Below are 15,264 nucleotides of genomic sequence, written 5' to 3' on the forward strand. Positions count from 1 at the left end.
TGTACAGAGTGCTTTGTTCTCTAGAATCAGAAACATACCATTTTATAAACATGACCTCTGATTTTCTCCCTATTTCAGATTCCTGACGCTTTTTGCAGTTATAATGATGTGTACTAGAGCTTGTTAGATTTCCAATTATCTCTTCTCCACCTTCAAAATGCTGCACAACATCATTCTCTCTCTCTCACTCTCTCTCTCCAGCAGATAAATTTTGGTTTAAAATTGAGATTCAGGGGCGCCTGGGTGGCGCAGTTGGTTAAGCGTCCGACATCACCCAGGTCACGATCTCGCAGTCCAGGAGTTCAAGCCCCGCGTCGGGCTCTGGGCTGATGGCTCAGAGCCTGGAGCCTATTTCCGATTCTGTGTCTCCCTCTCTCTCTGCCCCTCCCCCGTTCATGCTCTGTCTCTGTCTGTCCCAAAAATAAATAAACGTTGAAAAAAAAAATTAAAATTGAGATTCAATCACTGTACTCTCCTATGATACTGCAAATTTACCAATTGTTGGTGAAGATTATAAAAGACTGATTAAATAGACACGGCATACTTTAAAATTTTTTTAATGTTTTTATTTATGTATTTATTTTTGAGAGAGACAGAGTGTGAGTGGGGGAGGAACAGAGAGAGAGAGAGAGAGAGAGAGAGAGAGAGAGAGAGAGAGAGAGACGGAATCCAAAGCAGGATCCAGGCTCCGAGCTGGCAGCACAGAGCCCGACGTGGGGCTCGAACTCATGAACCGTGAGATCATGACCTGAGCCTAAGTCGGACGCTTAACCGACGGAGCCACCCAGGCGCCCCTGCCTTAATTCAGTTTTGACTAAACTAAATAAAATGCAAACACATCATAAGTAGGCCCATGATCACGTTTTATAGTTGGCTGCATTTTACTGGCTGGTCTAGAAGTTAGAAACATGTTACCTCGGTGAAGTCAGATTTCTTCTCTAGAACATCAGACTGAAGATTTTTAAGGGCAATTTGATCATTTGAACTGTACTGGCTGTCCCGTAATCCTAGGCAAAAGGAGATAATACGGCTACTTTTTAGTAAATGAGAGGATATGATGGAATCTAGAACTCTATGGTTTCATGGCACCCCGTCAGGTATTATGTACTAGCCAAGGGTGTATCCAGTATATTCTGACTCATGATGAAACCTTGTACATTTCCTTCTTTTATTCCATCCCCCCCCCCCACTTAGGCTCTCTGGCTTTATTATAATTTAGTTTATAATTAGGCTGCAAGATTCCTTCTTCCATGCTGTTGTTTAGAGTCCTAGATTCAGTAATAATTGAACAAGTTCAGACCGCTCACATTCTCCCTCATCCTGAGTTTACACCCAGCAGGAGAGAAAAACACACGTAAGGGGTTCCCGGCACCACCAGAGTTAAGAAAAGGCTGAAACTGTACGACGAACTTTTATCCAATCTCTTAACACCACAGTGCTCGAAGGAGCTGTGAGTGGCCCAGACGCTGACAGTGAAACTGCTTCGGACCGGCTGAGGATAATACCTGTGATACCACCGTGGGGATAAGTAAGACACTGTGGATAGCCCTCCACAGAGACACCTGCCACGCTGACAGCAGAGCCTATCATCAGAGCCAAGGGCACACGGCAGGGGGCCGAGAATCGTGAACCTGGGTTCCAGCTGTCCCACCAGCAACGAGCTTGGTAGCTGTGGACAAGTCTGTGAAACCGCTCTGTGGGATTTTCCTGTCCACCAAAGCCGCCCTGCACTCCTCCGCAGCACCGAACAGGATCCACAACCCAGCAGCATTATGATGCCCGCCTGGGTGCCTGTTGCTAAGTCAGGAATGTATACCAAACACAGGAAGGAGGGTGAAGAGAAGAAGAGCCTGCATGGTCCAGTCTCTGCAGCCCAGGGAACGTCACCCTCACAATACAGATATTCTGGGGAGAGTGATTTTTCCAAAGCCTACGAAGAACGGTTCCCCAACGGCTAGTGCTGGTGATGAGGTTCTCTAAGTTAGAGAAGAGGGGAGAAGCGGCTGTCTTCGTCAACTCACGAGAAGGGCTTATTAAAAATTTACAATATAACTGAAATAACTCGCAGAATTTCAAGCATTTTACGGAGAAAATGGTACACTACAGCACTTTTAATCTTGGCAGGTTTGCAAGGGGATCATGGGAATTTCAAGGGCCACCACTGACCCATCCAAAGCCTGCTCGCGTCCCCTCTCATCCTTGAGTGATGACGGAGCCCCCATCAGCTCCAACGCAGATGCGTGGCTACGCCTCCATCTCCTTCCGTTACTGAGGGACACAGATAGTCATCCAAGGTGACGCGCACAGACCACTTTCCATGAAGCACAAACGTAAGACCTGAAAGATCTCACGGATTTCTCTGCAGGGTCGATGCATCACGATGAGCTGACAATAAAGCTGATGAAGAAGGAAATCTCCCGGCTCTAGTCATGTGGCCTCGTGTTAAGAAGTCTGAAGTCAGCACAGGCTTTGGGGCCAGCTAGACCCAGAGCTGCAGCCCAGCTCAGCCCCCAGCTCACCTGCAGCAGGTGAGTTACTTGGCCTCTCTGACTTTCTCCAGCCATAAAATGCACAGACGAACATCTCTCGCCCAGCCTTGCCATCAAGGCCCTGAGGGCAGTGTATGTAAAGGACCTGGGCAGGGGTGGGATCTGGGGTTGATGTCTGATAACCCGCACTGGTTATGACTCTTAATGAGTCTGACCAAGACAGCACCGCCTCCCATCCCAGCCTAGATGGTTGCTAGAGTCAGACCACAAGGTCCCAGGATCTCTAGCTACACGCGTGGCTTTGGGAAAGTAACTCCGCATCCCTTGGCTCCTTGTTGTGAAATGGGACATAATAATGGAGCCTACTTTAGAGAGGTCCTGAAAGAGATTGAGTGGCCTACCTAACCTGCCCTCAGCACAATGCCCAGAACATAATGACATGTGATAAACATGAGCTACGGGGGAGGGGCATCCCCCCCAGCAGGGAGGAGGGCCAGAACTGGGCCCAGACAAGCAGGGGCCGAGTCTCAGCACTCCGCGGCTGCTGCAATATTGCCCACCAACTTCGGGGCTCAAACAGCACAGATGTGTTATCGTCCAGCTCTGGAGGTCGGACGTCCAGTGCAAGTCTCACGGAGCTACAGTCAAGGGACTGGCTGGCCGCACTCCTTTGGGAGGCTCCAGGGAGAATGTGGTTCCTTGCCTTTTCCAGCTTCTAGATGCTGCCGGCTTTCCTTGGCGTGTGGCCGCACGTCACTCAAGCTCTGTGTCCATCATCACTTCTTCTCTCTCTGACCCTCCCGCCTCCCTCTTATGGGGACCCTTGCGCTTAGATTGGACCCACAGATAATCCAGGATCACGGTCCCGTCTCAAGGTTCTTAACCACATCTGCAAAGTCCCTTTTGCCATGAAAGGTAGGACGTCCACCAATTCCGGGGACTAGGATGCAGACATCCTAGTTGGGGAGACTGAGGTAGATGCATTGGATGAAATGTAGGGCCTTTAAAACAACAAATATAAGGTCTATGTAGCAACACGGGTAAGTATTCACAATGCACTGTTTATTGAAAGAAAGGGCTCAAAAACTCACGAACCACACGACAATCAAACGTGAAGACATACGTACGGGAGTTCATAAAACTGGTAAAGTTGGAACTTACAGCCACGAGCCTATTCTGGAGTGAAAATGAGGTAAGACTAAAGCCACAAAAGAGGATGTCTGGTACGATGACCTCAAAGGACACCAGGAGGTGAGTTACGAGAGTGGTTAAAAGCATAGAATTTGGGAAAGAAAGACCCTGAATCAAATCCGTGTCTGCCACTCACCACTTGGTCAATTTAAGTAATTTGGGGGTAAGTTGGTTAAATTGTCAGTCTTGTTTTCCCAAGTGTCAGAGGAAATGAGACCCTGTAAGAAATAATGGGACGATGAATAGCAAGGCTGTTAGCAGAGTGCCTGGCGTGCAGTGAGGACACATCCCCTGTGCCTTCCCGCTTGACCACGGATGGAGGCCCCCGCCATCGGGTGACCCCGCGCTGGCATCTACAAGTAAGACAAAGCCGGGGGACACGTGGGGCAGGTTAGCAAGAACTACGGTAAATAGGAGTTTTGGCTTTTCCAGTAGCTGGCATCCATGAGTTTTACGGGAAAGGGGTTCACGTCTCCCATACAGAAGATGCATTAACCAGACCAGATTGCACGTGGCCTTGGTCTTGCTCCTGGTGCGAGGACAGGAAGGGGCCAGGCCAGTCTGCTCCTCTCCACTGTGGGAGCTGGCCTGGCCCAGGCCTCCCCCAGGGGCCGGTTGAGTCCACTCCGCATCAAGAAATCGTCCTGGTTAAGAGGAAACTGGCAGACGGCGTGCAGGCCGTGTGCACCTGCAGGGCATATACACCAGCCCAGGTGCCATCCCAGAAATCTCGCAACCCAGAGCCAAATTCCGGCTGTGCCGCTTTGTGTAGTGTACGTGACCTTCCTGACTCCGGTTTCCCCTCTGTGACATTAGACCCGGAGCTGTCTCCGTTCGCGCCCTGCTGTGGGGCGCCGTCCCATCCCCCGGCTGTCGGAAGGGTAGCTGTCAGTGACTCACAGCTTCACTCTTCTCTGAGAACAGTCCTCTGGATGCTGCACCTTTCTGTACGTTGGCCCACGGCCAGGGGTGGGACACAAAAGAGGTACAAAAGCCAGGAAAGCTCAATCGTGCATGCTCCAGAGGGTAAGCCAAGGGCCAGACTGTACCCCGTCAGGCCTCCCTAACTCTCTCACAGTCCTTTCCTGGGGCACACCCTCGCCCACATGTCTCCCAATCCCTACCTCAGGCTCTGCTTCTTGGAAACCCAATGGGGTCCTACTGCACAGCGCTGTTTAAGACTGAGAGCTTTCAGAGTGGCGCTCCCGGACCACAACCTTCCGCATCGTGGGCGAACTTGCTGGAAGTGCCCATTCTCGGATCCCACCCGCCCTCCCGCAGATCTACTAAATCAGAGAGCTGGGTGGGACTTAGCGGAGAGATTTTAGCAAGCCCTCCAAAACATTCAACGCAGCTCGGGTCCAAGAACACTGCCGGTCTTAAGCCAACAAGCTCTTCTACAAATGGTAAGTTTAGGGCCCTGGGAGGAAACCACATGCTTTTGATCGCAAAACCACACCATGGCTTTTGGAAAACCGTATCTAGGGGGATCTAAATGGGACCCTTAACCACTTACTTCCACTAAAATGAAGCCATCAACAGCACCAGCATCCTGACTTTTATTTTGATATTAATTTAAAAATCAGCCTGACTAGGGGGTGCCTGAGTGGCTCAGTCAGTTGAGCGTCCCACTTCGGCTCAGGTCATGATCTCACAGTTCATGGGTTCAAGCCCCGAGTCGGGCTCTGTGCTGACAGCCTAGAGCCTGGAGTCTGCTTCGGATTTCGTGTCTCCCTGTGTCTCTGCCCCTCCTCCATTCTCTCCCTCCCTCCCTCCCTCTCTCTCTCTCTCTCTCAAAATTAAATAAATAAACATTAAAACAATTATTAAAAAAATCAGCCTGATTTTAGCCAACCATCTATTGCGGGTTTACGGATCAGTTGTGTGGTGCCCCGCGCTCTGGTCCTCTGGGCCCCAGGGAGGGTGTCAACGCACTGGCATGTCTGAAGAAGTTTCCTCTCCCGAGATGGTTGGAAGGTCTGTATATGCTTCTGTCTCCATCAGCCTTAGCCACTTATCCAAGGCCATTCACCCTCAACTTTGAGCCCCTTTCCAGAGCCCACAAGCATCATGAGTGACATTAAGTGAACACATCATGAGACCCTGAGCCAGACACTCCTGAAATTCAGATTTCCTCTCTGGAGGAAGGCGTGCTTCAGGCACGGAGTCCAGAGCAGGAAGTTATGTAGCACTCGGGGTGTTGGGGGCCCTGGACTGAGGCAAAGGCAATGAGAAGCTCTCCCGCCCATGGCTCTGCTATCCCGGCCTCCGCGAGCCACGGACAGAGCCCTGCCAGCGAAAGGGACCCCAGCGGGGTTTGGGATGAAATGGCCCTATAGGATGGGGTGAGTTTAGACAAATATAGAAGTGGGGCGGACAGAAGGTGGCACAGCCTGAACAGAGGTGTAAGAGAAGGTGGAAACGGCTTAGAGTAGAAAAAGCAGAAAAACCCAGCATATCGGGAGACCGGCAGGTAAGCACAATGGGTGAAGCACAGGGTAGGAGCAAGGAATCACCCACAATTCCCATACAGCACCCAACAATGCTCGAGGCGTCGCTACAAAAACAGCGGACGAGCACCGCCTGATGAATCACTCCATCAAAGTCATGTGGAAATGACGTGCCCAGCCTTCAGTTAGTTTGGCGAGCACGCGTGTTTGCATTCCTCCATCATCCACATCAGGGACAAGAAGGCGCATCCAGATTCCCACTTCTGGGTCCATAAACGCCCCTCCTCACCTACAGCCTTAACAGGAGCTTCTGCCACGTGGAACCATACCTTACGAAAGCATTTCAAAATGGATGTTTCTCAGAACCACTTCTCCAATTTAAGTTAAACTAATCATCTCTGGGGGGGTTTGACCCTGTTAGCTACCCAGTGTCTCTGGGAGATCTTTCCATCTTTGACTTCTGGAACAACGGGTCTTCTGTCTTCCTCCCTTCTGGCCACTGTGTCTTACTTTCCTTTGCGGGTTCTCTCTTTGACCATCCTGTTCTCCCTCTGGGCCCTCGTGCCGAATCTCAGACACACCGTGGCCTCTGCTCACTTTATAAACCAATGCCAAGGAAAGACCCAGATCTCCTCTGCGAGCACCAACCTCTAGAACCACCTAGCCTCCAAATCACCTAGTATGAAAGGGAACCAACCAACTCTCCCCAAGCTGCCTCCTCTCTTCCTCCTCCTCCTCTCTTCCTCCTCCTCCTCTCCCTCCTCTTCTTCCTCTCTTCCTCCTCCTCTTCTCCCTCCTCTTCCTCCACTCTTCCTCTCCCTCCTCTCCTTCCTCCTCTTCTCCCTCCTCTTCCTCTCCCTCCTCTTCCTCCTCCTCTCTCCCTCCTCCTCTCTTCCTCCTCCTCCTCTCCCTCCTCCTCCTCTCCCTCCTCTTCCTCCTCTCTTCCTCCTCCCTCCTCTCTTCCTCCTCCTCCTCTCTTCCTCCTCCTCCTCTCCCTCCTCTTCCTCCTCTCCTCCTCCTCCTCTTCCTCCTCCTCCTCTCCCTCCTCTCCCTCCTCTTCCTCCTCTCTTCCTCCTCCTCCTCTCCCTCCTCTTCCTCCTCTCCTCCTCCTCCTCCTCTTCCTCCTCCTCCTCTCCCTCCTCCTCTTCTCCCTCCTCTTCCTCCTCTCTTCCTCCTCCTCCTCTCCCTCCTCCTCTTCTCCCTCCTCTTCCTCCTCCTCCTCTCTTCCTCCTCTTCCTCTCCTCCTCCTCCTCCTCCTCCTCCTCCTCCTCCTCTCCTCCTTCTCCTGCCAAACCACACCCATTATTTTGGCAAGTGGCCACCATCCACCTATCGCCCACAATAGAAACTGAGGCGTCCCTTCCTACCCCCCTCTTCCCCTCCAATGTCCAGTGGAAAGCCAAGGCCTGTTTTCCTTACGAGATAGGCTCTGTTCCGTCCCATCTGGTTAATCCTACCAGTACTGCCTGCTCCTGGCGAGGTCACAGTCAAGCCGGTGACCCCACACCAGCCTCGTCTCCTGTCTGGCTCCCCCCCCCCAATCTCCTTGACATCACCAGTTTGTGACCTTGTGGCTCCCTTGAAAAATCTAACGAAAGTATCCCCAATCTGCCCTCCCCTCCTCGAACGGGGTATGAGAAACATACACATAAAAACCTGAGCTCCTGTGTGGGGCCCTGGGGCTCTAGGAGACTAGGCTAAATGCCCTTAAAAGAAGCCTGCTGCTACTTCCCCGAGGTGGCAGCTCCCACGTCTCTACGATCCCGGGTGCCACCTTTCCGATCTTCCCGTGTGGCTACCTCCTCGTGCTCTGAAACAGCTCACGACTGTCTCCTCTAGGGAGGGCTCCGTGGCTGACCCTACCCTGCATGCCCCCCGGTCCAGCATGGCACCCACGTACATTTCCTGGGGCTGCTGTGACAAGTTATCACAAATGAGGTGGCGACAGGAATTTATTCTGGAGGCCAGCAATCTCAAATCAAGGTGCTGGCCGGCCATGCCGTGTCTGAAGGACCCAGGGGAGCATCCTCCCTCGCCACTTGCTGAGTGCTCGCGGTTGCCGGCCATCCTCATGTTCCTTAGCATGTAGCAGTGTGACGCTCATGTCTGTGTCCATCGTCACATGGCCATCCTTCCTCTGTCTCTGTGTCTGCAAATCCCTCTCTTTACAAGGGCACCAGCCACTGGCTTTAAGCCTCCCCCCCTCCAGTCTGACCTCATCTCGACTGTATCTGCAAGGACTCTATTTCCAAATACGGTCACGTGAATTCGCAGGTATCGGGGGTTAGGACTCCAACGAATCTTTTTGAGGAACACAATTCAGCCCGCATCTATGCCCCTGACAGGCTGTCACTACCTTCTGTCCTCACTACACTCTTCTGTAATGATCTGTTCACGCGTCTGCCTCCCCAAGCGGACTGAGGTCTTCAGAAGACATTCTCCTATTCATCTCCCTCCTCCCGTGCCTCGTCTAGCACCTGGCCAGCTGGGGACACTCACTGCAGGGTGACTGAATGAACAAATTATTTTATATTTGGACAAGAGTTACACCTGTGGGGCAAAAAATCACAACGTACCTTCCTCAGGCACTTTTATCGTATATATCACTGGCATTTCAAATACATCTTACTCCGTTTCAAAGGTCTGTTAATGACAAGGAGGTGTTTGGCTAAGAAAAAAGAAAAGAAAGAAAGAAAAACCCAGCACAGTTTCCATCGGTAACTACTCTTGGAATGAGGCAGGTTCCCACCTTCCGCCTTAGGCTGGAGAACCTCTAAAGGTTGTACTTGTGATGGAGTCACTGGAATGTGTACACGGCAACCAGGGGCGGGGCAGGGATTCCACCTTGGCTTTGACAAGTAAGGAAAGTTCTCATGACCACTGTGTAGAAGCTTTCCAAGGAGCACTGTCAGGTGTGAGACAAGGAGCTGTTTCGTCTACCGCCTACGGTCAGATACCAATTTCTCCACCTCCTCCCCAGCTTCTCAGTACTTTATTTTTCGCCTGTTTTTGACGATGCTGGTCCTCTCGCCAAGCACCATTTTTACCGTTTAAAAGCGCCCTGACTAGGAACGTGCATTCAGAAAACATCACAATGTTCATGTGAATAACCCGCTTTAAAAATTTTTTTTTTCAACGTTTATTTATTTTTCGGACAGAGAGAGACAGAGCATGAACGGGGGAGGGGCAGAGAGAGAGGGAGACACAGAATCGGAAGCAGGCTCCAGGCTCTGAGCCATCAGCCCAGAGCCTGACGCGGGGCTCGAACTCCCGGACCATGAGATCGTGACCTGGCTGAAGTCGGACGCTTAACCGACTGCGCCACCCAGGCGCCCCGAATAACCCGCTTTTAATACGTAACCAAATTCTGCGAGCCAGTGTATCTAAAATATTGGGCAATGTAACAGTCGGTTTACCATGCAAGCTATTATAAGAACAATCGGTTTTCATACAATTTAATAAAACACCTTTGACACTAAATTATAATGAACGTTGGTTTATCATTTATGCCCAACCACATCTGAGGTAGCTTATAATTAGCAACAAGGATTTTTGCCAAAAGATAGAACATGCAGGGGCACCAGGATGGCTCAGTTGGTTAAGGCATCTGACTCTTGATTTCGGCTCAGGCCGGGATCTCATGGTTCGTGGGATCGAGCCCCACGTGGGGCTATGCGTGCAACGATGGTGCAGAGCCCGCTTGAGATTCTCCCTCCCCCACCTCTCTCTGCTCCTACCCCTCTCTCTCTTTTGCTCTCTCAAAACAGTTAAACTCTAGAAAGGGAGAACTGTGATAAACGAAGCAAGTGGGGACCTGGAGAAATCACCGAACCATATCGCCTGGACTGAAGGTGACGCTCGTGCAGATGAATCGCAACCTAAGGGCGAGTGTACAACAGCCAGGTCCACGGGGGGACACGATCCACCAACTGCAGAACTCCTTACTTTTCAAATGAAATATACCGTTTCGTAAGGAAAAGTGGTTTCATCCCTGGGGACAAGGCATTGGCAGCATGGGTCTCTATGTAAATGGACAGCACCTTGGTAAGCCTTTTCACAAACACCAAACCAATGTAGATTTCACTGGCTGATCCCAAGGGGCGTGGAGTCTGGTCAATGTCACTGGTACATCTTCACGCCCAAAATTTATTTTCCCCTCTTTACGAGACAACCCATGCCGGTCACAGTGTTAAATGTTCAAAATGGCCTTATGAGGAGGGCATGGTTATTACCCCAGTTTTACAGGTGAGGAAGCTGAGGCTCATTGAAGAAACCCGCCAGGGTCACCCAACCAGTAAGCCTCAAGCTAAGACTCTGCAATAATTAATGATCACTGGCCGTGCAGAAAGGATAGAAATGGGACAGGATCTGTAGACCTGGTAACATCTCTGAAGCGTGAGAAAGCGCCTGGGCTTTGGTGGCAGGGCCCCGGGTGACACCCCGGAGCCACCGTGTTCTAATGCTAGAACCTTGGACGAGCCACACAACCTCCAAGCCCGTGTCTGCTCCTCGGTCAGAGAGGCATACTGACACAGGCATTGTCGGGCTGGGACGTATGAAATGAGCCGAAGGAAGGTTTTTGTGGGCTCGGCACAACGGGCCCTCGAGAAAATGGACCGTGTTATCAGCCCCAGTTTTTGCGTCTAACTTTCATCTCAGAAAATCAAGGCCATAGAGATGTTTTGAAAGCCTATCTGCGGGTCTTCCAGCCATTTCACAGCTGATTTCCGACAGGCCTGGAACCTGACGCACCGTGTCTCTGGCCCTCGGTGTCCGGCCTGGCTCCCGGTTTGCCCTCTTGGGCTGATCATTTGCCCTCATGGGCCGTCTTCTTTTGACCCCCTCAATTGCGGTAAAACACACATCAAGGTACGACCATCGTCATTTTTCAGTGTCCAGTCCTGTGGCGTTCAGTATGTTCCCCTTTGTGAAACCATCAGGACAGCACCACCCCTCTCCAGAACTCTTTACCTTGTATACCTGAAGCTGTGCCCACGAAAGCTAACTCCCCCATTCCACACCCCTGGGCTCTGGGCGACACTATTCGACTCTCTGCCTCCCTAAATGTGACTGCTCCAGAGAGCTAACATAAGCGGACTCACACAGCGTTTGTCATTTTGTGACTGCCTTGTTTCACCAAACGCGTCCTCAAAAGTCACGCATGCCATAGCCTTTATCGGCATTTCCTTCCTGTTTGTTTTTTTAAAACCCTATTTCTTTTTTTTTTTTTATTTTTTTTTAACGTTTATTTAGTTTTGAGAGAGAGTGACATAGCGTGAGTGGGGGAGGGGCAGAGAGGGAGGGAGACAGAGGATCCGAAGCAGGCTCCAGGCTCCGGAGCTGTCAGCACAGAGCCCGATGCGGGGCTCGAACCCATGAGCCGTGAGATCAGGACCTGAGCTGAAGTTGGACACTTAACGACTGAGCCATCCAGACATCCCGTCCTTCCTCTTTAAAGCTGAGTAATATTCCGCTGTGTGTATAGACCACATTTTGTGTATCCATTCACCTGTCGGTGGATGTTTGGGTCGCTTGTACCCTTAGCTATCGTGAATAATGCTGCCGTGAACCCAGCCGTACAAATACTCCTTCGAGTTCCTGCTTTCAGTTCTTTCTGCAGGTTATCTTGTGCCTTTCGTTCTGAACTCCTGTGGTCTTATTAGCTAATATTTTCTTAGCAAACGCTTGAGTTCTTTTTTGAGGAGTAGATAGGGCAAAGACACACGTGGATAGATCATTTTATTTTATTTATTTATTTTTAAAAAAAAATTTTTTTTTCAACGTTTTTTATTTATTTTTGGGACAGAGAGAGACAGAGCATGAACGGGGGAGGGGCAGAGAGAGAGGGAGACACAGAATCGGAAACAGGCTCCAGGTTCTGAGCCATCAGCCCAGAGCCCGACGCGGGGCTCGAACTCACGGACCGCGAGATCGTGACCTGGCTGAAGTCGGACGCTTAACCGACTGCGCCACCCAGGTGCCCCCGATCATTTTAGTAGCCCTCTTAAAAGCATCTCTGAAAAGTAATCGTTCCCTCCACCTTTTGTTCCCCCATGTACGGGGAGAGGGGAGAGGGAGGGGGGTCACTTTAAGTCCCTCATTTTAGGTCCATGACAGAGGTAAGCAAGTAAGCAGAAATGGCCTCTGTCGTGTAATCCAAATCCCTTCAACGGGGGCTCCGGTGTGAAAGGGAGAGAACGCACCTCCCCTCTCAAAAGAGAGTCTTGTGAGCTGGAGGGCAGCCCAGGTCAGCGGAAAACCGGGGCCTGGGGCTGGGGGGACAGGGGTTCTGCTAGGTTCCCAAGGAATGTGCAGCCTCCCCTAAGCAGGGGGCCTGGGTCTCAGCCGCAGGGAGGAGGAATAGGAGAGGTTGAAAGAGGCCGCTGTTTCCTCCTTTCTTTTGGCTTCAAAAGGGACACAGCGTGGGGCACCTGGGTGGCTAAGTCGGTTGAGCGTCCGACTTCGGCTCAGATCATGATCTCACAGTCCTTGAGTTCGAGCCCCGCATCGGGCTCTGTGCTGACAGCGCGGAGCCTGGAGCCTGCTTCGGATTCTGTGTCTCTGTCTCTCTCTGCCCCCTCCCCGCTCACGTTCTGTCTCTCTCTGCCTCTCAAAAATAAAGAAAATTAACTAACGAACTAACTAACTAACTAAATAAATAAAAGGGACACAGCATGATGTGGCCTGCAAAGCCCAGATGGGCAGCAAAGACGTTGGGCCCAAATCCCGCCTGCCACTCAGCTGTGACCTTGAGCCGGTCAGCCCCTCTTTCCGGCTCAGCTTCCCCATCGTGACACGTGGACCGTGCAGGGGCCTGCATGGCCTCAGGGACACCATCTAGGTCTGCCATGCGGCCCTGCCCCGAGACATCAAGGGGATGTCAAGGTCACCAAGGAACATCAAGGTCACCAAACGAGCCGTTGTTATCTTGTGTTGAGAGTCACAGGGTGGTTTGATTTCAGAGGGGCCATTTCTGCCTTCACAGGTGGTGCCAGCAACCTGGGACACCAGTGAGCAGAAAGAGACCCTTACGTGGGCGTCCCCCACACCCCATGTGCCCCAGGCTGCAACGGAACGCACTCAGCCGACTTGCAGCCAAGGCAGCGTCCTGCAGGATGAGCAAGGGGGAGTTGTTTGTTTGCTTTTAGTTCAGGCCTGGAGGGCAAGCGCCACACAGGGCAGAAAACCGGGCGGTCTTCGAAACCTCCCGCAAAAGGACCCGGAGTGACGTCCAGCCCAGCCGTAGAGCCACACGCTCCACGAGACCAAGACAACCTGTCGGCTCAGGGCGCGTTACGCAAACAAGCCACAGGAATATTTTCATGAGACGTCAGCGTGGATTTCGTCTCCTTCCCGAGGAGCAACCTGACTCCAGTCTGTGGGTCTGTGCGGCTTCTCGTTTCTCGCCCTGTGTCCGCCTGACCTGGCAGGAGCCCGCGGAGAGGGAAACAGGCTCCCCCGTGAGCTGGACAGACGAGGGTGGCGCGGCACCCAAGGGCGCCCGGTCGTCAATCTCTCATTTAGGTAAATGGCGTGTAGGAGCCATTGGGCGCACACTGTATCTCGGGGCCCTGTCGGGGGAGAGAGCTGCCGGCCCTGACCCGGGTCCGAGAGCCCAGGCTCGGGGATGCTCACGCACACTCGACCCTGCTCCCGGGTGTCTGTGCAGGAAGCCGAGTGGCCCCTCGTCTACACATCTCCCTGAAAGCTTAGCAGCTGCGCGGGCCAGATAGACAAGGTTGCTGTGTTCGCTGGGCACTGTTGGTTTTGAATGGTGTGGTTTTCCCATTTTTGTTACCACTGATGCTCCTGTTTAACGGGGCAAAGATCCAGAGCCCCATGTTCCCTGCCAGTCCCTCCTGATCTAACAGACCCTATACGAGACCCAGGAAACCCACCCCCTTCAACGTGGAGGCAGATAAGGAGAAAGGCTGCCGCAAATATCAGCTCGTCCACACCGGCTGCTTTGCAAGGAAAGGACACGGAGGCTCTGAGAGGGGCAGGGCTTGCCAGAGCAGCTCCAGCTGGGGAGCGGCAGAGTCAGTCAGGCTCCTGGGAGAGAGCCCTGCTCTCCAGCTCGCCTTGTCTTCTAACTCACCCCTCCCGGCTAGACTCCCCTCTCTGCAGCTGACATTTTCTACTTTATTTTTAATTTTTTTAACATTTATTTATTTTTGAGAGAGAGAGAGCGAGCTCACGAGCAGGAAGGGGCAGAGACAGAGAGAGAGATACACACACACAGAATCCAAAGCAGGATCCACGTTCTGAGCTGTCAGCACAGAGCTCGATGCAGGGCCGGAGATCACGACCTGAGCCAAGGTCGGACACCCAACCAACTGAGCCACCCGGGTCCCCCATTACTGTCCATCTTTCTGACTATAGGGTGGGTAGTGCCATCTCATTGTGGTTTCGATTTGCATTCTCTTAATGACTAAAATATTGTCTACTCTTTCATGTGATTGTTGGCTGTCGGTGTATGTCTCTGAAGAAACGTCTATGCAGACCCTTTGCTCATTTTTAAATTGGGTTACTTGTCTATTTATAGCAACTGTAAGAAAAAGATGTGTAATGATGCCTCCCTTTCCCCCACCCCCCTAAATGTGTGAACTGAACAACAGTGATTCTCAGACTCCCATAGACAGGGTTTCACATTAATGGACCTTCAGTGAGAGAGACATTATTTCATGGAAGCTAAGAGAAGGTCCTTTGGCATTCCATAAATAAGAACTTGAGTTTAGTTTGACCACTTAAAATGTGTAACTTCGAGAGAAAAACAAAAACATGGGGCGCCTGGGTGGCTCAGTCGGTGAAGCGTCCGACTTCGGCTCAGGTCATGATCTCACTGTTTGTGAATTCAAGCTCCGCGTCGGGCTCTGTGCTGACAGCTCAGGGCCTGGAGCCTGCTTCGGATTCTGTGTCTCCCTCTCTCTGTCCCTCCCCTGCTCACGCTCTCTGTCTTTCAAAAATAAATAAATGTTAAAAAAATAAAAAAAAAGAAAAACAAAAACAAAAACCCAGACTCTTAAATACATAAAACGAGTGGTTGGCAGAGAGGGGGTGGGGGGTAGGGGGTAGGTGAAATAGACAAAGGGGATTAAGACCTCACTTAGCGTGAAGAGCACTGAGTAATGTAT

At 51.6% G+C, this 15,264-nt stretch overlaps 1 protein-coding gene across 8 annotated transcripts in view; it reads right to left on the bottom strand.

The window, feature by feature from the left end:
• CD2H10orf90 (chromosome D2 C10orf90 homolog) overlaps positions 1-15,264 on the bottom strand; it is a 221,997-nt gene that overhangs the window by 75,670 nt on the left and 131,063 nt on the right. The window contains exons 1-3 of one of the 8 annotated variants that reach the window (XM_086681155.1): positions 8,707-8,918; positions 3,817-3,898; positions 916-1,007 (exon numbers count right to left, since the gene is read on the bottom strand). The exons of 4 other annotated variants lie outside the window; for them this stretch is intronic. Coding sequence is in view for 2 of the 4 variants with exons in the window: in XM_086681153.1 (XP_086537279.1) it covers positions 916-1,007; positions 8,707-8,743 (129 nt within the window). In the remaining 2 variants the exon portion in view is untranslated. Of the gene's footprint in view, positions 1-915; positions 1,008-3,816; positions 3,899-8,706; positions 8,921-15,264 lie in introns of those variants that run through there. 3 more of the 8 variants (XM_086681153.1, XM_086681152.1, XM_086681157.1) reach the window with 3 other exon arrangements.

This window comes from Puma concolor, chromosome D2 (genome assembly GCF_028749965.1).
Source record: "Puma concolor isolate L17-30 chromosome D2, mPumCon1.1.hap2, whole genome shotgun sequence".
Classification (NCBI taxonomy): domain Eukaryota; kingdom Metazoa; phylum Chordata; class Mammalia; order Carnivora; family Felidae; genus Puma; species Puma concolor.